Source organism: Clarias gariepinus, chromosome 18, assembly GCF_024256425.1.
Source record: "Clarias gariepinus isolate MV-2021 ecotype Netherlands chromosome 18, CGAR_prim_01v2, whole genome shotgun sequence".
Lineage (NCBI taxonomy): Eukaryota > Metazoa > Chordata > Actinopteri > Siluriformes > Clariidae > Clarias > Clarias gariepinus.
The window spans coordinates 1,198,594-1,223,966 of NC_071117.1; the positions used below are offsets into that span (position 1 = coordinate 1,198,594).

General features: G+C 40.2%; 1 protein-coding gene across 1 annotated transcript in view; it reads left to right on the forward strand.

Annotated features, from left to right (window-relative positions):
• LOC128506731 (integrin alpha-M-like) overlaps positions 1 to 25,373 on the forward strand; it is a 226,098-nt gene that overhangs the window by 112,764 nt on the left and 87,961 nt on the right. The window contains exon 18 of the mRNA XM_053477300.1: positions 18,694 to 18,860. Within this exon, the coding sequence (XP_053333275.1) occupies positions 18,694 to 18,860 (167 nt within the window). The remainder of the gene's footprint in view (positions 1 to 18,693; positions 18,861 to 25,373) is intronic.

A 25,373-nucleotide genomic window follows, 5' to 3' on the forward strand; every position in this document is an offset into this window, starting at 1 on the left:
ATTCTCAAAAAAGCATTTAAAAGTGTCATTTATCTTTACTGGGTCCACTGTAATATTGCCACAATTGTCTTCAATACAATTTATAGTTCTTTCTGATTGCTTTTGTTTAATTCTCCAAGCTAACAATTTCCCTGCCTTTTCACCTTGATCGTAATAATTTTGTCTTAACATCATTAGACTAGCTGCTGCTTTTTTGGCAGATAGTTCATTATATTTAGTTCTAAGATTCAGCAGTTCTTGATGAGTATTTGAGTCCTTTTTATATGATAAGGTCTTTTCTATAAGTTTGATGTTAGTGTCCAGTTCAGTCAATTCTTTCTTAAAGTTTTTTGATTTACTACTTGTGACACTTAGAATGACACCTCTAATGAAGACTTTAAAAGCTTCCCACCTGATACTAGCTGAGGTTTGTGTTGTATTAATGTCAAAATACATATCTATCTGCTGTGTAATATGTTTATTGAATTGATCATCTAGGAGCCATTTGGGATTAAATCTCCATTTTGGTGGATTTCCTAAAAATTTAGGGTCGATATAGTTAAATGAAACCGGGGCATGGTCTGAAATTACAATAGAATCATAAGAACAATCAGTAATATATGACATAAGTGTTGCAGAGATAAGAAAATAATCAATTCTAGAATAGGACTGGTGTGTTCTAGAAAAACAAGAATACTGAATATCCTTAGGGTGCAAATGTCTCCATATTTCAACAAGGTTTAAATCCTTTATAAAATAATTTAGGGTCTTTCTAGTCTGTTTATGAGACTGATCATGGCCAGATGAACGATCTCTAATTGGATCCAATGCGCAGTTGAAATCTCCCCCCATCACATAAAACCCAGAAAAGGTGGACAAGGTTAAAAAGAGGTTACTATAAAATTTGGGTATGTCTTCGTTAGGGCCATAAACATTAACAAGATTCAGTCGTTTAGATAATAATGTCCCTTGAACAATTAGATATCTACCTGAAGGATCCTGTATTATTTTATCCATCTGAAATGGGATTGATTTATGAATCATTGTAACTACCCCTCTCGCTTGAGAGCTAAATGAAGCTGCAAATACCTGACCAGGCCACCTATTACGTATTCTACATATGTCTTTGGGCATTAGGTGTGTTTCTTGAAGAAAAACAATTTTAGACTGTAGTTGTTTTAATCTAGACATCACTTGTTTGATTTTAGAGAAGGTATGTAGCCCCCTACAGTTCCACGAAATAAATTTAACCCCAATTGTATCTGTCATTTCCTTCTATACTATGGAATAATCCAACACTCTTCCATATTTTAAAACGAAAAATCACCTGTACCTTGTAAATATCATACTTAGAACAAACTAAAATAAACAACATGTTTAGAAACATAATCCAATTTAAAGTAAAGAAAAAATAAATAAATAAATAAACAATAAAAAAACAATAAAACAAGTACTTTAATTACTCAACTACGAATTGCCGAGAACCACCAGCAAATCCGAACTGTTCTTTACTTCTAACTTCCTTAACTGGATCTACCCAATTTACCTTAGGGAAAAGATCCGTACGATGGAACGCATCGCATTTGAGCCCCGCTATCCAGCCTATTGCTTTGTCTATTGCTTATATGTTCTTGAAAGTGAACAAATAACAGAAAAAAGCATCTTACAAGCTCATTAGAAAGTCGTTAACTTCTGACGGACTTTGAAAGACGTGAGCCTGGCCATCAACGGTCACTCGGAGGCGCGCTGGAAAGATGAATCCATACATCAGTCCCTTAGCTCGCAGCTTTTTCTTTACTTCATCGAACTGCCTTCGTTGTTTGTTCACTTCAGCAGAAAGACCCGGAAAGAACATGATTCGCTGATTTTTGAACAGTACATCTTTTTTTGCTCTGGCCGCACGCATCACATGCTCCTTGTCTCTATAGTCCAAAAATTTCACGATCATCACTCTCGGGGTTGAATTCCCGTCTGCCGCAGCCTTTCGCATATAACCGATCCAGTGACTTTTTTTTCAAGAGCGCTGGTCGTTGATTGAAGTGTAGAGACTGAATCTTCCGTTTAAGAAATGCGCTCCTCTGTCTGGGTTAATCTTCCGAAACACTCTGCAACTTGATTTTTTATTTCTTGTACTGCTGAAAGGACAGATTCGAACTGAGACTTCATGTCAACTTTCATCGAGTTTATTGCTTGTATTATACCACTTGTATCAGCGTGTAATCCGCCTGCTTGGTCTCCACGAACCGGCGATGAATCTTCGTCGCCATATGTAACGTGCGTCCCCTCTTCCATACTTTCGGAGTCGGATGCATCTTCTGTAGTTTCTGCTTTCTTCGGCTTTTGCTTTGCTCGTTTAGGTGACATCATGTGCAGTAGTCACTTAAAAACAAAGTGAGTTCGAAAGTTAAATGTAACTGGGATATATTTGAAAAATTTACAGATAGATTACAGCGGGGCTAACTCTTGCGTCCCCTCAGCAGAACGCCATTACCGGAAGTCCCGTTCGCTGGCTTTTACCGCTAAGTGGCGCTATATAACAACAGACTCTCCAGGATTAATGAGCCGCAGCTCGTCTAGAGCCGCACATAGTTGCAGATAAAATCAAGTGAAACATTGTAATTCATAATCATAGTAGTAACATTACAGTACAAATTTATAACTTAAATTAAATTAAATATTTTTAAGATTGAATTTAAGCAACATAAGGGTCTTGTGTCATCTTATATTTTGTGTTTTTTAAATTTGTAGTAGATTTATTACCTGAAATAAATTAAACTGAACAACCAAAAAAAAAAAAACATTGTTGGATTAATGTGCAAAAACTATATAGTAAAACTCTATAAGCTACATAGCCTTCATAAGAGACTACTTTTATTTAGGTGCACTCACAATGACAAAAAAACTTTATGATTTGGTAAATGAAGAAAGTAAACAGGGTTCTGTATTGTTTTTGGTGAACTTGAGCGCGTCAGAAAATGAACCGAAACTCCGTGTATACTCGCCTCACAGACGTGAAAAATATATACTTATAAAACTGCTTTTATATAAACTAATGAAAAACTAATTATTAGATTATGAAATTCCTGAAGTGAATTATAGGCGCGTTTATTAGTGCGGAGACGAGATGACATGATCTTCGGTGAAATCACTTATTTATAAATGAATTAATAAAATAGTCAGAGTGAGTTTCCTTGCTGTTTTCCCAACGCATTTATAATCATTACTTTACTTCTGCCGGTGCACTCTGGAAAACTTTATATGTGTGGTTGAGCGCTGATTAGACTACGTAAATTAAAGAGCAGGATCATGGCACTTAACACCCCGAGCCCAAACCTAATTTAAACTAAATTAACAAATATTTGAAGTAGATAACAATAGCCCAGATTTATAAAAGCATTTTTATTTAGACTATAAAAAGTAATCCTGCATTTATTTTTTAGGTGTGCCCCCTGCCACAGTTCTTATACGGCTTTTTATCTGAGTAAATCATTCAGGAACAAGCCTGTAACTTTTCATGTAAAACAGGTACATCTGTATGAACAAATTGTTTAAATGTATGTATCATGAGCTATTGATCAGTGATTTATGTAAACAATTAAATTAAAATAAAATGAAAAATGAATAAACGGAGATGCGTGTTTCTTTGCCCCACCCCCGTGAACACAGCGTATTCAGAGAAAAGCGCCCCCGCAAGAGGTTGTGCTCAGACCACTCAGCTTCTGCGGATTCTAAAATTGACAGTGTTAACATTTTTTAATCGCTGGAATAGAAGAGATAGAAAGTTACTTATCATAACATGCCTTGTATTCTTTTTAATCACTCTATACACGACACGTGATTTTTGTGCTATTTTAGGGATGGAAAATACAAATGGTATCTTTTTTTGTTTTTCATTTTAATTTTTTAATAAAGTAGTAAATTTTAATATTTATAAGAATACCAAAGAAAATTATTGTGTATATAGTGATTACAACCAATCCAATTTATATTATCATAAGAAAAATCTCAATTTCTTATATTCCAGTAAAACAGTAATGTCAATTTTAGAATCTAGAATTCAGAAGATGAAATTTGCACAAATTTAAAAAGGGGCCCAAATCACTCCAGGTCTTAAAGTGTGAAGAGGTGCATTTCAGTCTCCTTGAATGTTTAGGTGAGAACAGCTGATTCACACCTGGGGAGGGTGAATAATTTGCATTTAAATGTTGTCTGCCATTGTAAAGCACACACAGTAACACTAAAAGAACAACAACCCAGGATTAATAGGAATAAGAGCCCCCGATTTACTGCATAAATATTATTTAGTACAACAAACCTGTGAATTAGATCCTATCCTGACACATTTTCCCAGTAGAAATAGTTCCAGCAATAACAGAACCCCTGTTGAAAGTAATTAACTGTTCACTCAGCAGTGGGTGTTCCTAAATACCTTAAGTTAGAAGTTATTAAACCACTAATCAAGAAACCTGACCTTGACCCCTGTCAGCTTTCCAATTACATGCCAATATCAAACCTCCCCTTTATCTCTAAAATTCTGGAACAGGTAGTATCACAGCAGCTATGTTCATATCTACATAGAAATAGCATAAACGAACTGTATCAGTCAGGATTTAGGCCTCATCACAGCACAGAGACAGCACTCGTTAAAGTAGTAAATGACCTCCTAGTGGCCTCTGATCAGGGTTGTGTCACTACACTTGTGTTACTCGAACTTAGTGCAGCTTTTGACACTATTGATCATAGTAGTCTCCTTCACAGATTAGAAAATGTAGTAGGAATTAAGGGAACGGCCTTCTTATGGCTCAGATCCTATTTGACTGATCGTTATCAGTTTGTAGATTTAGATGGTGACTATTTCTTATGTTCTCAAGTTGAGTTTGGTGTTCCACAGGGTTCTGTTTTAGGCCCACTTCTTTTTTTTTTCCTTTACAGTACATGCTTCCTTTTGGGCAACATAATTCGTAAACATGGTATTAGTTTTCATTGTTATGCTGATGACACACAAGTATACGTTTCAGCAAAACCAGATGAGAAAAAAACAGTTTACTAAAGTTGAGAAATGTGTGCAGGACATTGTAAGGGTCCGCCACTAGAGGTCACTGTTTTTCATTTTGTAGTTTTTTGTTGGCTGACTCAGTTTCCCAGCAGGCACCTCGGTCAGGTGATGCGAGTGCACACGTGAACCGAGGTAGCCATCAATCCAACTCTATAAATAGCTGTTTAGAATGGGAAACTGGGTCGAGCATTTTTGGTATCAACACTGTCACTTGTGTGGGCAGTTTGTTTTAGTTTGTTTTTGTTCTTTGTTTAGTTTATTTTTTAGTTGTGTTGACTTGGGCTCTCTTATTGGCAATGTTTCTGTGTGTCTGTGTTAGTGGAGCTGATTCAGTCCGGTCTTAAATGTATGTAAGTACTGTGGTTGTTGTCCTCCTGTGTTTTTTGTGTGTTTAGCTAGAGTCAGGTAAGTAGTTAGGTGTGTGTGTGTGGCTAGGAGCGTGTTTAGCTAAAATCTATTTTGAGGTACAGTAACTAACATGCTTTTAGTCATAGCCCCCTTGTGTCTCTAGCTATCCTGTGTTTCCTACCTCCCTAGTTGCCCAGTGCGCCTAGCTTTGGAGTACCGACTAGCTTGTTAGTGCCGCCTCGCTTAGCCTTAGAGGGCCGCCTCGCCTAGCCACTGGGTATCCTGTCTGTGTTTCTGTGCCCCCATTCCCTAGTGTTAAGCTAAAAGGTAAGTGTAGCTTAGTGTATGTTGGGGCTAAAGACATGCTTAGCTAGGTGTATGTGTAGCTAACTGCCATGGTTAAGCACAGCTTAACCATGTTTAGCTAAAAGCCATGCCTAGCTGATTGCCATGTCTTTAGCCCTCGTCCCGTCTTTCTCTTGGTCTCTCGTTTCTAGTCTGTGTCTCCCTCTAGTCTCTATGTTCAAGTTTAAGTAGGCTTTGTCATTACAACCATATACAGTTAGTACATAGTGAAACGAAACAACTTTCCTCCAGGACCGAGGTGCTACATGCAACATAAATTTACAACATAAATTAACAGACACTAAACTAGCTAACCAAGAGGTTAGCTGGCTAGCAGAGACAGGACAGAGAGACCTAACATAAATTAACAAAAACTAACTAGCTAAGTATAACTATTTTAACAGACAACATAAAGTGCACAAGCAAATGTGTCTCTCTCTAGTGTCCAGTTTCAGCTCCATGCATAGTTTGTGTGTCCTGTTATGTGTTTGTCCTTCTCCTGCCGGTGTCTTGCCACAGGACGTGTTGTGTCTCCCTCTGCCTGTGTTTTGCCACAGGATGTGTTTGTCCTCCAGTCTGTGTCTTGCCAGAGAGCCCCTGTTAGCACAGAGTTGAGTATTGTTGGAGTTTGTTTGTTCCTTTGTTTGTGTCTTTATTTATTCTTTGTGTTTAACCATCATTAAAAGACCCTTTTTTTTTTAATTTTGATTACACAACCCCTCTGCCTCTATGCCTGCTCCTTCCGCCCACGGCGTTCAACACCTGCCACTACACCCCGTTCGTGACAGACATAAGAGATTGGATGTTAATTAATTTCCTTCTGCTTAATCCTGATAAGACTAGTGATAGGACCACAAGCAGCTAGAAGTAAGCTTTCTGATCACACTGTGATTTTAAATGGCCTTTCTGTTCCATCAAGTGCAACAGTAAAAGACCTTGGTGTAATTTTTAGATTCCAGCCTTTCATTTGAAGCACATGTAGATAATATTACCAGGATAGCATCCTTTCACCTCAGAAATATTGCCAAGATAAGAAATATATTGTCACCAAATGATGCAGAAAAACTAGTTCATGCTTTTATCACCTTTAGGTTGAATTATTAATGGTTGTTTAACAAGGTGCCTAAACAAGCTTCAGCTAGTCCAGAATGCAGCAGCGAGAGTCCTCACTCGAACCAGAAGATACGAGCACATCACCCCTATCTTATCTACATTGCATTGGCTTCCTGTGAAATTTCGCATCAATTTTAAAATACTACGCTCGACGTATAAAGCATTAAATGGTCTCGCGCCACAGTATCTGAGTGAACTGCTAGTGTCTTGCGATCCGCCACGCCTACTTCGATCAAAGGATGCAGGCTGCTTGTCAGTACCGCGTATTATGAAAAATACAGCTGAGGGCAGAGCTTTTTCTTACAAAGCCCCAAAGTTATGAAATGGTCTTCCAAATAGTGTTCGGGACTCAGACACAGTCTCAGTGTTTAAGTCCAGGCTAAAAACCTATTTATTTAGCCAAGCATTTTTATAACTAGATTTGCCTTAGGTAAAGAAGCAGATCTGGGGGACTCATGGACGTAGAGTATTATGGTGAACTGGTATGTTTGGATGCTGTCTTCCCCACTCTCATTGATCACTCAGGTTTGTTGACGGTGAGGTGATTGGTTGCTTTACACCTCAGGAAGCCCTCATGTCTGTGTTTCCTTCTGGCTCCTCTCTTAGAGTTATGCTGTCATAGTTAGTCCTGCCGAAGTCCCTGCTTGGACTCTGCACTAAATATACATTCACCTTATACATTGTTCAACTGTGACTATACCTAACTGCCATCTTTCCATCTCTTTTGCTCTCTCCTCTTTCTCTCTCTTCCTCTCTCCCTTTTCCTCTATCCATCTCCCTGTCGAGCTCCTCTGTCCTTTGGACCTGTCTAACTTGTCCTGGAGTCCTGCTTCTGGTTGGAGATCTCATCACATGGATGCCCCCGTGTGGTCTGCCTGGAATGCGTGTGGTGACTGGGGTTGGTTCCACTTTTCCATGAAGGTGGTCCTGTCCTTGACTGATGCAGACAGCTGTTCTCTGAGGACCCGTGACTTCGGTCGCTCAATAGTTCAGGACTGAAATTTCTTACAGTCTATCTGAGCCTCCAGGAACAAACTGGACTTTAGTTTTACTCATCTTCTCTTATACTGAACTTCCAGTTTTACATACTATTATGCAGATCAATCCCTGCTATCTGTTTTCACCCAAATGAGGATGGGTTCCCTGTTGAGTCATATCATTTTGATTCCTACACATTCACATTTCATACAAACTTAATACTTTTGATTTTGTAAAACTGCTTTGTGACAGTGTAAATTGTTAAAAGCGCTATACAAATAAAATAAATAAATTGAAAAGCGCCACAGGGACTTTAAACAGGACACTGGAATTCCGCCCTTTGATCCTCGTGCTCCTGCGGCGCCTTCACTCCATGCAGGAGCGCTGCCTCCGTGTGCTCCGTTCTGCCACTCTGCCCACCGCCACCTTTCGCCAGCCATGTGCCGGCATGGCACAGCCCCCAGACTTGCACGTGCATTTCATTCCTTCCTCTTTTTTTTCGCCTACCTCCTTTAACCCTTTTCTTCCCTATTTTACCTAAATAAATTACCCTTTTTCCTGTAAGACATTGGGCGGGTGTTATACGCAGAGCGGCGGGCGATTTCCTGAAGCTCAAATCTCAGAAAATTCAAATTTTATTTGTCACATACACAAACATACACAGTACGAAATGTAGTGAAATGCATTATACGACTGCCATTGACCCTAAAAGAGAATTAAAGTTTACAAATAAGAAATAAATATGAATAAAAGAAATGCGATAGAAATTAAATAAAAAAATTAAATTAAACTAGAAAAAATAGAACTAAAAATAAAAATAGAAATGTGCTAGGAAAAATAGAACTAAAAATAAAAATAGAAATATGATGTACAAAAATAGAAATATACTGTACAAATTGAAATATACTGTACTGGGTGTGCAAATATGCATAAAACAAAGTGTCTTTGTGCACTGGTCCAGGATGTAAACGTACAACATGTAGTGTAGATATGAAGGAAGGTGAGCATGCAATTGTCCATAGTCCATAGAAAAATACACTTGTGACACAATAACAGTAATATTTTGAACATTTTGCAGGCTGCCGTTTGGAGAAACCAAAGAATAAACCAGTTGTTGGGTCAAAATAACCCAACCAGGTGTTCATTTGTAAATGACTCACTACATCTTATATGACCTAACATGAGCGACACAACAGTGTTCAAAGTACCCGAAAAAAACAGAATTTTGACCCAGCGTCTTTTTTGAGTTTTATTCTGAATGTCTATTTTACTAGTTACTTTTATGTTTAAAGTTTGATGTATTTTTGAATGTATTTTTTATTTTATTTTTTATTTATCGTTTTACAATATTACAATCAGCACAATTAACAAAAGAAATATTCAGTATTAAATAGCATCAGAGTATACAAATATGAAAACATATACATCATCAAATCCAGATTATATTGCTAAATTAAAATAAAAATCAAATAGCAGCACCTAAATGGTCAGTGTGATAACAATGGGTATTATCTAGGTACAACAAAAGGTTCATAAAGGATCCAAAAAAAATATTCCAGGTCTCTAAGAAGATGTATGTTTTGTTTTTTAAACTGTATGTTAAATATTCCAAATGCAGTGTGTCATTTATGACGTTTTTTAATAATTCAAAAGTTGGAGGGTGTTCCTGTTTCCAGTTTAACAGAATACATTTCTTAGATACATAAGAAATCAAACCTACCCTTTTGATAAATAAAGGGTCTGAAACTTCATTCAATTTCACCCCAAAAAGATATATTAAAGGAGCCTTGTGATATTTCTTTCCCAGAACCATCACAGAAAACTCATGTACTGTATCCCAAAACTCTCTCAGTTTTTCACAGTTCCAAAAAACATGCATAATGGTGCCCTTATGTTTCTTACATCTATTGCATGAAGACGATGCACCAGGATATATCTTACTGAGGCGAACCGGGGTCAAGTATATTCTTTGTATAAATTTATAATTTTGTTCAATTATTTTGTAACTGGAAAATGAGAAAAAGACACATTTGCATACAACATCCCACTGATCATCAAAATTACAACCAAGATCTTTTTGCCATACGTTTTTTATTGAGGTTAAAGATGAATCTTAAGACTACATATATCTCAGAAATCTTTCCCTGTAACATTACTGGATTATCTAGAATGTTTTCTAATTTAGATAATTCCAATGAGATATGACCCCTTGCAATGATATCGTTTATTAGGTGTCTGAGTTGTAAGTACTTGTAAAAATCTTTATTGTCAATATCAAATTCACTTTTTAGTTCAGAAAAAGATTTAAGTGTGCCCTCTTTAAGAACTTGCTTATCCTTGGAACTTGGATCCTTCCACTAAATGAATAATGTCCTTCCTATAGAGGGTGGTGAATCTGGATTATAGGACAAAGGCGACAAGAAATAAATTTTTGAATGCAATCTGCAAAATCTTTTAATTTCCTGCCAGGTTTTCAGTATATTATAAATCACAAATGTCTTTACGCAGTTATTCACCTGCTTTATATTATCAATGTAAGGTAGTGATGTTAATAATACTGGATAAATGGCTTGTTTCTCAATATGTCATGCACACTCGGAACGCGACCGGCACTAGGACCCGGAAGTGAAGCGGTCGCGAACCAGGAAGTATAAAAGGAGTAAACAAACCATAGCATCTTGCTCAGTCATTGAGTTTGGCCCATGTCTCGTCGGAATCGTTCGTCGAATCGTGAGTACTCACTTTATTGGTCTTGCTTTCTGATTGAGTGTGCATTTATAGGACGCGGGTTAGATTGTGTCTTTCCCTTGCTCCCCATTTGTGAGAGTCCTTAGATTAAATAGCGTGATTATCCTGCCTACTCGTGTTCTTCCGCGTTTGAGTTTACCATTCACGCTACAAAGGGCTAACCGCTAAGCTAAGTCTTCTGGTCACCTCAGGTTAGTTCTTGACAGAATGACTGAGCCATCCGCGGTGAACCCAGCGGATCATGCGAGCCTCTGCGACGTGGTAGATCAGCACGCCGAGCTGATCAACAAGCTAACCCGGGAGATCGCTAATCTGCGCCTGGGCCTCCAAGACGTCTGCCTACGGGCTGAGGCTGGGACGTGTTCCACGAAGTTCGAGGCCCCCGACGTCGACGTCAACGCCATACCTCCCCCCTATCGTGACCTGGCTGGAGCTTTTTGCAAGAGAAGAGCCACCCATCTGTCACCCCATCGCCCTTATGCCCTGGCGATAGAGCTTCAGCCAGGTTCCGTCCCTCCCCGCGGCCATCTCTACTCGCTGTTGGCCACTGAGACGCAGGCTATGGAGGAGTATGTCGCCAGCGCCCTTCGCAATGGGACTATCCGGCCATCTTCGTCACCGGCAGCCACGGGGTTCTTCTTTGTGAAGAAGAAAGGGGGCGAGCTTCGCCCATGCGTCGACTATCGGGGGCTAAATAAGATCACCATTAAAAACCGTCACCCATTGCCGCTAACCAACTCAGCCCTGGACGCCCTCTCTGGTGCCACCGTGTTCACGAAGTTGGACCTCCGGAGCGCCCACAACTTGGTGCGCATCAGAGAGGGTGATGAGTGGAAGACCGCCTTCATCACTCTCACCGGACATTATGAGAGCCTGGTCATCCCATTTGGACTCTGTAACGCACCCTCGGCCCTTTAACAATTTATCAATGACGTCCTGAGAGACATGCTAGGCCGATGGGTGTTCGTCTACTTGGACGACATTCTCATATACTTGCACACCACTGAAGAACACATCCAGCACGAAGGACCTGGCTCTTCATAAAACGGGCGTTCTGGTGGCCTTCCATGAAAAAGGACATAGAGGAGTTTGTTCAGGCGTGCCCGGTGTGCGCCAGGGCCAAGGACCCAAACCGACCCACCCCCGGAGAGCTGCAACTACTTTCCATTCCTCGACGGCCCTGGACGCACATCGCCCTGGACTTCATCACGGGCCTGCCGGTTACCGAAGGGAAAAATACCATCCTCACGATAGTTGACCGGTTCTCCAAGGCAGTACACCTGGTGGCCCTCTCCGGACTCCCATCAGCCAAGGACACTACCGAGCTGATACTGGAACACGTAGTCCGCCTGCATGGGTTCCCCAAAGACATTGTCTCGGACAGAGGGCCCCAGTTCACCGCCCATTTCTGAAAGGCCTTCTGCCGTCTGATCGATTCCACCAGTAGTCTGTCATCTGGCTACCATCCCCAGACTAACGGTCAGACGGAACGGACCAACCAACAGCTGGAGCGCTACCTGAGGTGTTTTGTGTCTGATCGCCAGCGCTCCTGGGCCCGCTACCTCACATGGGCAGAGCTATCTCACAATCTCCACGTCTCCTCTGCCACGAACCTCAGCCCATTTGAGGTATGCTATGGTTTCCAACCTCTGATGTTCGACCACCAAGAACCGGAGGTTGACGTACCATCGGCCCAACAGTTGGTCCGTAGGTGTCGGCGGATATGGAACCAAGCCAACCTCGCCATCCAACGCACCAACACCAGCTACGTCGCCCAGCATCGCCGCCGACACCCTCCGGGATGGTTGTACAGAGTAGGTGACAAGGTATGGCTGTCCACGAAGAACCTCCATCTGCACACAGAATCACGAAAGCTATCACCCAGATTCATCAGCCCTTACCGCATCACTCTAAGAATTAACCCTGTCACCTACCGGCTCCAGCTGCCTGCGACGCTCCGGATCCACCTAGTATTCCACGTTTCGCAACTGAAACCCTTCACCACTTCACCTATGGTTCCACCCACCCCCCTGCTCCTCCTCCCCACATCATTGATGGCGGTCCTGCCTACACCGTGCGACGGATTCTTGAGCGACCCGAGGAGCGATCTTGGGTTCCAGCACGGTTCATCCTCGACCCCGAGCCACTGGGACTACCGTCACAGGGTATCCTCCACCTCAGTCTGGAGCCGGTCCTGGACAGGGGGGTACTGTCATGCACACTCGGAACGCGACCGGCACAAGGACCCGGAAGTGAAGCGGTCGCGAGCCAGGAAGTATAAAAGGAGTAAACAAACCATAGCATCTTGCTCAGTCATTGAGTTTGGCCCATGTCTCGTCGGAATCGTTCGTCGAATCGTGAGTACTCACTTTATTGGTCTTGCTTTCTGATTGAGTGTGCATTTATAGGACGCGGGTTAGATTGTGTCTTTCCCTTGCTCCCCATTTGTGAGAGTCCTTAGATTAAATAGCGTGATTATCCTGCCTACTCGTGTTCTTCCACGTTTGGGTTTACCATTCACGCTACAAAGGGCTAACCGCTAAGCTAAGTCTTCTGGTCACCTCAGGTTAGTTCTTGACACAATATCAGTCCACTGTGCATTTCCTTGAGGGTGTACCCAATATTTTTTGTTTGTGCTGCCCAATAATATAATTGAAAATCTGGGAGCCCTAAACCTCCATTTTCTTTTGATTTGCATAAAGTTTTAAGAGCAATCATTGGTGAATGGTTATTCCAAATAAAAGTGCTAATTTGCTTATTTAAGGTTTTGAAAAATGATTTATTTAAATAGCATGTTTAAGACTGAAATAAGTAATTATAACGTGGCAGTACATTCATTTTAATCATATTAAGTTCAAGTTCAAGTCAGCTTTATTGTCACTTTAACCATATACAGTTAGTACACAGTGAAACGAAACAATGTTCCTCCAGGACCAAGGTGCTACATGCAACATAAACTTACAACATAAATTAACAGAGAAGCTAAACTAGCTAACTAAGAGGCCTAGTTAGCTGGCTAGCAGAGACAAGACAGATAGTCCTAACATAAATTACAACATAAATTAACAAAAACTAACTAAAGACTAACTAACTAAAAGACTATCTACAGGTTTTACAGACAACAGACAACATAAAGTGCACATGCAAATGTGCAAACATTCTTTCCAAAAGAGATAAGGGCAACAAAGACCAATATTCTAAATCATCCTTTATTTTTTTATTTAACGGAAGATAATTATTGCTAAACAGATCCTCAAGATTAGGAGATATCACCACTCCCAAATATTTAAAACCTGTCTGATTCCAAATGAAGAGTGACATATTGTGAAGATTTTCAGTAATTGGGGAGGATAATAAGCAGGCAATGAACTTAGCCAAATTAATTTTGTTGCCTGATATCTTGGCAAATTCATTAATTCAATTCAATTCAATTTTATTTGTATAGCGCTTTTAGCAATTTTTATTGCCGCAAAGCAGCTTTACACAGTCAAAAGAATTATTTAAGTTTGTATGAAATGTGAATTTGTATGAATCAAAATGGTCAGTTTGTCCCTGGTGAGCAAGCCGAGGGCGACAGTGGCAAGGAAAAACTCCCTGAGATGGTAATAGGAAGAAACCTTAAGAGGAACCAGACTCAACAGGGAACCCATCCTCATTTGGGTGAAACAGAAAGCAGTAAATAATCTGCATTTATACAGTGTGTAGGGTGGGAGGCAGTTCAGCTATAATAGCTGATGTTAATTGATGTTAATATGGAGTCCAGGTAGTTATTGAAGACCCAGGTAGACTTGTAAGAACTTCCAGTCATGAACTATCGAACTGTCAAGTCCCCAGAGAAACAGTTGCCAACACCAGTCAAGGCCAGAACCATTTTCTAGGTAGAGAGAATCATTCCCAGACACCAGACGCATCCCAGAGAGACACACGGGGCATCCATGTGACGAGATCTTCAGCCAGAAGCGGGGCACCAGGATGGGTCAGACAGGTCCGGAGGGCAGAGGGAGTCTGGATCACTGCAGAGGGAGTCTGGATCACTGCAGAGGGAGTCTGGATCACTTTTCATTAATAATACTAAGTGTTGCAGGGATAGATTGGTCAGGTTTAGTTAAATATAATAAAATATCATCTGCATACAGAGATATCTTATGAACAGTATTTGTAATATATACCCCTGAGACATCATCCCTACCCCATATAACTTCAGCGAGTGGTTCAATTGCTAGATTAAATAGTAACGGGGAAGGAGGATAGCTCTGTCGACAGCCTCTTCTTAATACTATTTCTTGAGGCATAAAGTTATTAGTACAGATTTTTGCTAAGGGATTACTATATAAGTTTTTGATCAGCGATATAAATTTATCACTTATATCGAATTGTTTTAGTGCCGCAAATAGAAAATTTCCATTCTATTCTATCAAATGCCTTTTCGGCGGCAAGGGGATACTATTAATGTTTGTAAGTTATTTAATTTTAAATGCTTGATTATTTTCAAGAGCCTACGAATATTATCTGAACCATATCTAGCTTTGACAAAACCTGTCTGATGTGGGTGAATTAAGCCGGGGAGAATTTTTTCCAGCCTGTTGGCAAGAAGCTTAAATATAATTTTAAGATCAACTGGAAGTAACAGAATTGGGCGATATGACATGCATTCTGTTGCATCTTTATCCTTTTTATAAATGAGAGTTATAATAGCAGTCTTCATTGTTACAGGGAGATTCCCTTTCTCAAAGAAATCATTTACCATTGGCATAAAAAGCGGTTCGATCTGAGGCCAAAATGCTTTATAAAATTCAGAAGGGAATCCGTCTAACCCAGGGGTTTTCCCTAACGCCAAGGATCTGATAGCTTCTTGTACTTCTAATAAAGTATGCAATGCATATGCCATCCCCTTCTCCCCCAATGATGGTAAAGTTATGGAGTCCAAAAATGTTTGTATATTTGAATCAGAGGGATTCTCAGAATTATAGAGCCCATTATAAATTCAGCGAATGCTTGATTGATCAATTTTGTATGATATGTCAACTGACCATTAGACTTACGAATTGCTTTAGTTGTATGTTCCGCACGTTCCTTCTTCAACTGATGAGCTAATAATCTACTAGGTAGCACCTGTGTTCACAGAGATATTCAACATCTCTTTATCTCAGTCGGTGATCCCCACATGCTTCAAAGAGTCCATTATTGTTCCTGTCCCAAAGAAACCTCAACCTGCTTCTCTTAATCGCCCTATAGCTCTCACCTCAGTAGTGATGAAGTGCTTTAAACGCCTAGTCAGAGACTTCATCATTTCTTCACTACCAGACACACTGGACCCACTACAGTTTGCATACCGTCCAAACCGTTCCACGGACGATGCAATCTCACATCTCCTCCATACATCTCTCACTCACCTGGACACTCGGAGGGGGAATTATGTGAAAATGCTCTTCATCGACTACAGCTCTGCATTCAATACCATAATTCCCTCCGCACTCACCACCAAGCTGGAGCACCTGTGACTCAGCTCATCCATGTGTCAGTGGATCTCCAATTTTCTCAATTCACTCTCAGTACTGGAGCCCCCCAGGGTTGTGTTCTAAGCCCCCTGCTGTACTCTCTGTACACCTATGACTGCGTGGCCACTACCAACTCCACCACCGTCATCAAGTTTGCTGACGACACTGTCGTGGTGGGCCTGATCACCAACAACGATGAGACGGCCTACCTGGAGGAGGTTGGAAATCTGGAGAACTGGTGCCAGAGAAACAATTTCCTCCTGAACGTCAGCAAGACAAAGGAGCTGATAGTGGACTTCAGTGCAAAGCAGGTGAGGAACTACCAGACCCCCATCATCAACAGGAGCCCAGTGGAGAGAGTGGACAGCTTCAGATACCTCGGTGTTCACATCACGCAGGACCTGGCATGGTCCTGTCACATCAACACCGTGGTAAAAAAGGCCCGGCAGCGTCTGTACCACCTCAGACGCTTGAGAGACTTTAGACTGCCCTCCAAGGTGCTCAGGAATTTCTACTCCTGCACCATAGAGAGCATCCTGATGGGAAACATCGCGACCTGGTTCGGGAACAGCACCATGCAGGACAGACAAGCTCTACAAAGGGTTGTGCGATCAGCTGAGCGCATCATCCGCACCGAGCTCCCTGACCTGCACTCAATCTACACCAAGCGGTGCTGGACCAAGGCCAGGAAGGTCGTGAAGGACCTCAGCCACCCCAACAATGGACTGTTCACTCTGTTGCGGTCTGGGAAGCGATTCTGCTCCCTGAGGGCCAACACAGAGAGACTGAGGAGGAGCTTCTTCCCGCAGGCGATAAGGTCTCTCAACCACACCACTATGCAGAATTAACACAATATTTTCACAATTTTCACAATCAATCAATTAATCATTTTACATCCATGGACACTATGGACAACTCCACGCACATCTACACTACATGTTCACGTTTACATTCTGGACCATTGCACAAAGACACTTAAATAACCTTTGCACAAAGTCACTTTTTCTATGCATATTTGCACACCATTATATTTTTATTTGTACAATACATTTCTATTTTCAGTTTCTATTTTACCTAGTTTCTAATATCATGTAATTTTTTAAGATTATCTTCTACAGGATGCTGTTTATGAAGATGTTCATTTTTGGAGAGTTCTGACATTAGCCCCACCATGCGCTGCTTTGTTGCCCTTTTTCTGGCAGAAGTATAGGATATTAGGTTTCCTCTAATTATTTCCCTTGCAGCATCCCACATAACAGCTGGTGAAACGTCCGAGGCAGCATTGTCAGTTATATAATATTTGGACTATTCTTTAATATTGTTACATGCATCATTATTATTAAGTAATGAGGAAATTAACCTCCAGTGTTTATGTTGAGGTGAGCCTTGACCTATGGAGAGATTAAGATTAACTGGTGCATGATCTGATACAAGTATTGATCCAATAGTACATGCATTTACAAAGGAAATATATTCTTGAGGCAAAAGAAACATATCTATGTGGGAATATGTATTATGTCTTGTTGAGTAAAATGTAGAGTCTCTGGTCCCAGGATTTAATTCTCTCCATATATCAACTAAGCCTACTTCACTGGAGGCTAGGTTACACATTGAGAATATAGACCTATCCAAATTTGCATCCAAGCAACAATTAAAGTCCCCTGCTAAAAGCCCTAAAGAAGTACAGTATTGATTGAATAAAGTAACAATATTGCTCATAAATTTGGGGGTATCTGTATTGGGAGCATAGGCATTCATCAAAGTAATTTCTTGATCATATAAAGTACCTTTAATTAATATAAATCTTCCCTCTGTGTCGCTCTGTTGTTCTCTAAATAAAAAAGGAAATTTTTCATGTATAAGTATAACTGTTCCTCTTTTTTGAGTAGTATAACTTGCTTCATGCCTGGCCTCGCAGGATATCCTTTAATGATCCAAACATGTGGAAATGGCTTGGAAATGTTTACAGTTACTATGGACAGATGCGTCTGGTTGGTGACAAGTTCTCTGCTGATTTCAGGTCTTCCACTCACAGAATGTTCACAGGAAGGACTGCTTTGGGCTCCTGAGCCACCTCGGCCAGGATTGTCATTTATAGATGTATGTTGTTTTTTTTTAAACATTTGCACCGTTCATATGTTTTATTAAGAGCCTCATGTAAATAAAAGTCTTCTGTAAATGTTGAATCAGTTTTTCAAATTTTACCACAATCCCAAATTTGAGTTGAACATCATTTGCCTGACTTTTCAAGAAGGGTGAGAAGCCATACACATCTGATGCAGCAATACTATCTGTGCCTTGTTCATCGGCCCGGCTGCTCTGTCGAGGCACTAGTCCAAAAGACAGGTGTGTGTGTGTGTGTGTGTGTATAAAACACCAGATGCCCTTAGTTGGCATAATATTGTCATATAAAATGTTTTTTTTTAAATATGTTTTTTTTTATAAAATTTGTTTTGTTTTTACATCTGCAGCTCATTGCAGTTTACAGGTACAATATGCTTAGGTTACAGGAAACAAACACAGAGACAATCACTCCAGTACTACTGGTGCCAGTTTAGGTCTAGGAAGCAGGTCCAGGAAGCACCACTAAGGCACTACTATGATAACTGTGACTATCTTCTCTCCTAGGGGGAGTAAGGAGTGGCCTAAATGTGTCACTGGAGCTCAAAGCTGATGCTGTGAGAAAGGACAGTCGTGCATTTTTCAATAAGAAAGATAAGACGTCCAGGAGTCTGGTGAAGTCTGTGCTCCTGAACACAGAGGTTTCCTGTTACAATCATACAGTCTATATGAAGGTATGTTACATCTCCTTACAACACTGAGAGTAAAATATCCTGATGGAGTCTTCCTGTCACTCCATCCAAAGTCAGTTCTATAAATTTGTGTTCCTATGTACTGATTTTTGCTAATTAGCATATGTATCTACTTAAATTTGTTTTTGATAAATTTACTGACAAAATGTCTGATGAATAAATAATAACAACACTGTTTAGATGTTCAGCAAGATGTAGTAGTGTTGAGTTGACCCCAAACTAGGACTTCCTTTTTGTCTACTTTGCATACATAAAAGATGGATTTGCACCGGTGGCTCAGTGGTAGGTTTCTTTTCATTTTCCGGGTTTAATTTCAACCTAATACCCAAACCCACTATATGCAGTGCCAAGCCCTAAATACAATGGAAGGATCATGTTAGGAAGGACATCCTGGGCATGGTCTGTTTTTGTAATATTGTTTTAAGCAACATTCTGTGTAGTCTTTTTGTTCAAAAAAAGACTCCTAAAGACAGCTAAGGTAAACACTTAGCTTAAAAAACGTACTTTTTTCTATTAAGAAAAAAGTGACAGAGGAAGTATTTTTTTCACATTGAATAGGTAATAATTAAACACACACACTGTAAAGTTGAATTTGTGAAATGATGGAGCTGAAGTCACTTGACAAAGGAACAACTGTGACTGATCAGAGTATGACATCACAGTATGCATCACCTCACAGTCACTAATGGAGCAATGGTACAGACTCAACATACAAGCATCCAGCATATGTGAGACAGGGAAGCGCATCGGCAGCTGGTCATCTCAGGGACACTGATGGTATGATAATACCGCTCTTTACTTATACGAAGGACTAATTACTTAAATCTTGACTGAATTATTTGATGTTTAATTTAAACACTATTGTGATCATTACAAGACAAAGAGTAACTTATGTTATGCTGTGATTGTTATTTAAGTGTTTCCATATATTCACAAAAAATGTAATATGATGTTGTGTATTACATGCCTTTAAAGGGTTAATAGAATAACATGTGTTAGTTCTGTTTTCGTGTTTTTGTTTACATTTTATTAAACTTTTGTTTTTAAAAGTAGTGATTTAACTGTTATTTATCAGGAATAGTGATGTACCCTTTTCTGGTTTTCATTTAAGGTTATTGACCTTTCTCTCTCACTTAGTTAAATCCACTTTAAATGATTATTGTGTAACCTGCAAAGCTGTCAGACACAAGAATTAAAAGTGATTCCAAAGTTAATCCCCATGTCCCCTGTAGTTGGCTATGGCTTTTTTCGAGTTTGAAGCGGAGGCTGATGTGCAAATTCCCAGATAACTCGACACACACACAACTGGTTTAGGAAAATTGTACATCCCTACTGTTTTATAATGTTAAAATGTACATTTTGTTTAATATTTTTTACATATATACAGTAAATGTTTGGGTTCAGATCAGGAGACATACTGTACTTGTCCAGTAAATTACTTTCACCCTGTGAATGTTCACCCAATGATGTTTTGTATCATTGTCATGTTGGAAAAGTTCACGGCGACCAAAGTCACAGAGTGATGGTAGCATCTTCTCTTTCAATATAGAGCAATACCTCTTGAATTTAAGCACACATGCAGTCCCATAGAAAGATCCACCATGTTTTACTGTAGGCACCATTAATATTTTTTTTGTACTTTTCACCTTTGGGATGCCATACAGTTATGAAGCTATCAGTTCCAAAAACATTAATCTTGGTCTCATTGCTCCAAAATACAGAGTTTATTTAAAGTCATTAGTAGTCTGTGGCATCCTCAGATACTCTGGAAGAGCATTTCATAGTCTAGGTGCTGCTGAGCAAAAAGCCCGATCTCCCATAGTATGAAGCTTGGTCTTCTGAGGTTTTAGAAGATGAACTGAGACAGAGCGGAGGTTGCATGTAAATATATGTAAAGTAATATGTTCTTTTAGATAGGGATGGGCATCCCCATAGATGCACTGGTGGGTAAGAAGGGCACTTAGCAGACAGACAGGCTAAACCAACCATCTGCTAGCTGCATAGATTCGTCACTGAGGGTTTCACCAAATTTCCATAGCTAAGCAAAAATGTACAAAGACTCAGAAAGTCTGTTTTAGTAATTAAATTAATATAGAGCAAAAAAATCTAAACACACTGAATACACAGCCAGCACCTCTGATCTGAAGCTAAGACTGTTCATTTTTTTTATTTTTATTTTTTTTATTTACCTTTATTTAACCAGGCAAGACAGATTAAGAACAGGTTTCGTATTCGGACCAATAATAGTAAGACATTTTAAGAAAGATACATATATACAATATAAATAACATAACAAAAAATAAATAAAAGCAAAAACAGTAAATAAGATACATACAGTGGTGTGAAAAACTATTTGCCCCCTTCCTGATTTCTTATTCTTTTGCATGTTTGTCACACTTAAATGTTTCTGCTCATCAAAAACCGTTAACTATTAGTCAAAGATAACATAATTGAACACAAAATGCAGTTTTTAAATGAAGGTTTACGTTATTAAGGGAGAAAAAAAACTAAAAATCTACATGGCCCTGTGTGAAAAAGTGATTGCCCCCCTTGTAAAAAAAGAACTTAACTGTGGTTTATCACAGTTAAGAGTTCAATTTCTGTAGGCACCCCCAGGCCTGATTACTGCCACACCTGTTTCAATCAAGAAATCACTTAAATAGGAGCTACCTGACACAGAGAAGTAGACCAAAAGCACCTCAAAAGCTAGACATTATGCCAAGATCCAAAGAAATTCAGAAAAAAATGAGAACAAAAGTAATTGAGATCTATCAGGCTGGTAAAGGTTATAAAGCCATTTCCAAAGCCTTGGGACTCCAGCGAACCACAGTGAGAGCCATTATCCACAAATGGCAAAAACATGGAACAGTGGTGAACCTTCCCAGGAGTGGCTGGCCGACCAAAATTACCCCAAGAGCGCAGAGACAACTCATCCGAGAGGCCACAAAAGACCCCAGGACAACATCTAAAGAACTGCAGGCCTCACTTGCCTTCTATAAGATCAGTGTTCACGACTCCACCATAAGAAAGAGACTGGGCAAAAACGGCCTGCATGGCAGATTTCCAAGGCGCAAACCACTTTTAAGCAAAAAGAACATTAAGGCTCATCTCAATTTTGCTAAAAAACATCTCAATAATTGCCAAGACTTTTGGGAAAATACCTTGTGGACCGACGAGACAAAAGTTGAACTTTTTGGAAGGTGCGTGTCCCGTTACATCTGCCGTAAAAGTAACACAGCATTTCAGAAAAGGAACATCATATCAACAGTAAAATATGGTGGTGGTAGTGTGATGATCTGGGGTTGTTTTGCTGCTTCAGGACCTGGAAGGCTTGCTGTGATAGATGGAACCATGAATTCTACTGTCTACCAAAAAATCCTGAAGGAGAATGTCCGGCCATCTGTTCGTCAACTCAAGCTGAAGCGATCCTGGGTGCTGCAGCAGGACAATGACCCAAAACACACTAGCAAATCCACCTCTGAATGGCTGAAGAAAAACAAAATGAAGACTTTGGAGTGGCCTAGTCAAAGTCCTGACCTGAATCCTATTGAGATGTTGTGGCGTGACCTTAAAAAGGCGGTTCATGCTATAAAACTCTCAAATAAAGCTGAATTACAAAAATTCTGCAAAGATGAGTGGGCCAAAATTCCTCCAGAGCGCTGTAAAAGACTCGTTGCAAGTTATCGCAAACGCTTGATTGCAGTTATTGCTGCTAAGGGTGGCCCAACCAGTTATTAGGTTCAGAGGGCAATTACTTTTTCACACAGGGCCATGTAGGTTTGGATTTTTTTTCTCCATAAATAATAAAAACCATCATTTAAAAACTGCATTTTGTGTTTACTTGTGTTATCTTTGACTAATAGTTAAATGTGTTTGATGATCAGAAACATTTAAGTGTGACAAACATGCAAAAGAATAAGAAATCAGGAAGGGGGCAAATAGTTTTTCACACCACTGTATATATTTTTAAAAATGTTATATAAACAATGTAAACAATGGAGCAGCAATGAGTAAGAGCAGCTAGACTAAATAACAGCAACACGTCTTAATAGTAAGCTGAGATCCGAGATTGAAAAGCAGACTTAGGAATGAGATTATCCAGTTTTAATATTTTTTGCAGGTCATTCCAGTCTTTAGCAGCAGCGTTTTAAAAAAACGACAGGCCAAATACAGAGGCAGCCTTAGGAACTGTCAGCAGAATCAAGTTAGCAGAATGAGTGTTATAACCAGAAGGGAAAGAGTGTAACAGTTCTTGTAAGTAAGGAGGGGACAAACCAAGGAAAGTTTTGTAAATGACCATAAGTCAATGGGTTTTGTGGCGGGTGTGCAATGACGACCAGTTGAGAGAAGAATACAGGGTACAGTGATAAGTTTTGAAAAGAGCATTTGTTATGAACCGGATGGCAGAGTGGTAGAAAACGTCAAGGTTTTGAAGCAGGCCGATGCTGATCTGTAAATAACTTCACCATAATCAGACATGGGGTGAATGATCATTTGCACCAGAGTTTTCCTAGCAGATAATGTAAATGCAGAACGCATTCTATAAACGAACCCAAGTTTTGATTTGATCTAACCCTTCAAATTATCAATGTGTTTTGAAAAGACAGAATGGTATCTAGCTAAATTCCCAGATATTTAGGGAGCAGATACTTGGAGAGCTTAATGGAACGAGACCTATTTTTCCAAACCACCTGACTTTAGTTTTGCAAGTATTTAGCTGGAGATGCAAATTGAAAAGAGTCTGTTGCAATCTATTAAAACTACGTTGTAGTTGCTGCAAGACTGTAGCAGGAGAAGGACCATTAGAGTAAAGAATTGTATCATTGGGGTAAAGATGGATAGATGAATCTGTAACAGAGTTAGCTACAGTATTAATATAAATAGAAAAAAGTGTATGTCCAAGTATTAATCCCTGTGGGACGCCATTTGTGCCTGGGAGAGGCTGGGAAAGGAGTTGTTCAGATTTCACAGACTGCACTCTCTCACTTAGATAATTAGAAAACCAAGACACGGATTTGTCAGAGAAGCCAGTATTATAAAGCCTATCAATAAGACATTTGTGATTGACAGAGTCAAAAGCCTTGGCCAAGTCAATAAAAATAGCAGCACAGTACAATTTAAAATCCAGAGCAGAATAGATATCATTTAAGGTGACGTACTTTCCTGTTTTCGTATCGTTGTCGTGAAAGTTTCGCGTTTGTATCAGCGTTTAAATTATATAGCTTTTTCGTTTATAAAATAATAATATTAATAGCAACTAGTTTTTTACATCTTCTTACTATTTGGCTTCGCCTTTTTCCCCCATTTTTTGCACTTTTTGGAGAACGCACGAAATTCTTCTTCTTTGAACAACAAACAAAATTCAGCTCGGAACAACTAAACTCTGACTCAGGTACTTTATAATGGACAATATTTAGCTTGCTTAGTGTGTAGAGTGCAGGATGTTTAGACATTCTTCCTCTGTCATTGGTGGTAATTTTACTTGTGATAGGTGTGTGTTAGTGAGCACTCTGATGGAGAAGATATCAGCGTTAGAGGAGCACATCCAGACTTTAGAGAGGGTTAGAGAGCAGTGTTATTCCCATAGCGGACAGTCTGGGTGCTGCAGGCGGAGATACCCAGCCCCCGACTCCCCCGAGTGGGTGACGACTCGGCGGCATACTCGTTCAGCCAAAGCTAAGATAAGACTACAGGAGTGAGGTAAGCCGCCTGGCCAGTTGGTGCACAGACAACAATCTCTCCCTGAACGTGGAAAAGATGAAGGAGATTGTGGTTGATTACAGGAGAACATACACCCAACACTCTCCGCTGTCCATCAATGGTGCGATCGTGGAGAGGGTAAGGAGCACCAAGTTTTTGGGTGTGCACATTACAGAAGATCTCTTCTGGTCCACCAACACTGCAGCTCTAGCCAGGAAAGCACAACAGCGTCTCTACTTTCTCTGTAAGCTGAAAAGAACCGGAGCCCTGACGCCCATTATGCACACCTTCTACAGAGGCACCATTAAAAGCATCCGGACCAGCTGCATCACTGTGTGGTTCGGCGCCTGCAATGCGTGCTGCCAGAGAACACTCCAGCGCATAGTGAGAGCATCTGAGAAGATCGTTGGTGTCTCTCTCCCCTCCCTCCTGGAAATTTACAACACCTGCCTCACACAAAGCTCTCAACATTGCCCGTGACCCTACCCACCCAACTCAGAGCTTCTTTAGTCTGCTACCATCATGGAGGAGACTAAGAAGTCTCCAAGCCAGGACAAGCAGACTAAAGGATAGCTTTATCCATAAGAGGATCAGGAAGCTCAACTCCCTTCCAGCTCTGCCTCCCCTGTGCTCTTCGGTCTCTCCCAGCGTTATACTCTGACTCTTTAATTTCACACACACACACACACACACACACACACACACACACTCAATCACACACTTGCAATTGTCACTTTATGCTCCATGCACCATTGGTGCTTTCACTACCTCAACCCAGGAAATAACTTGTATATA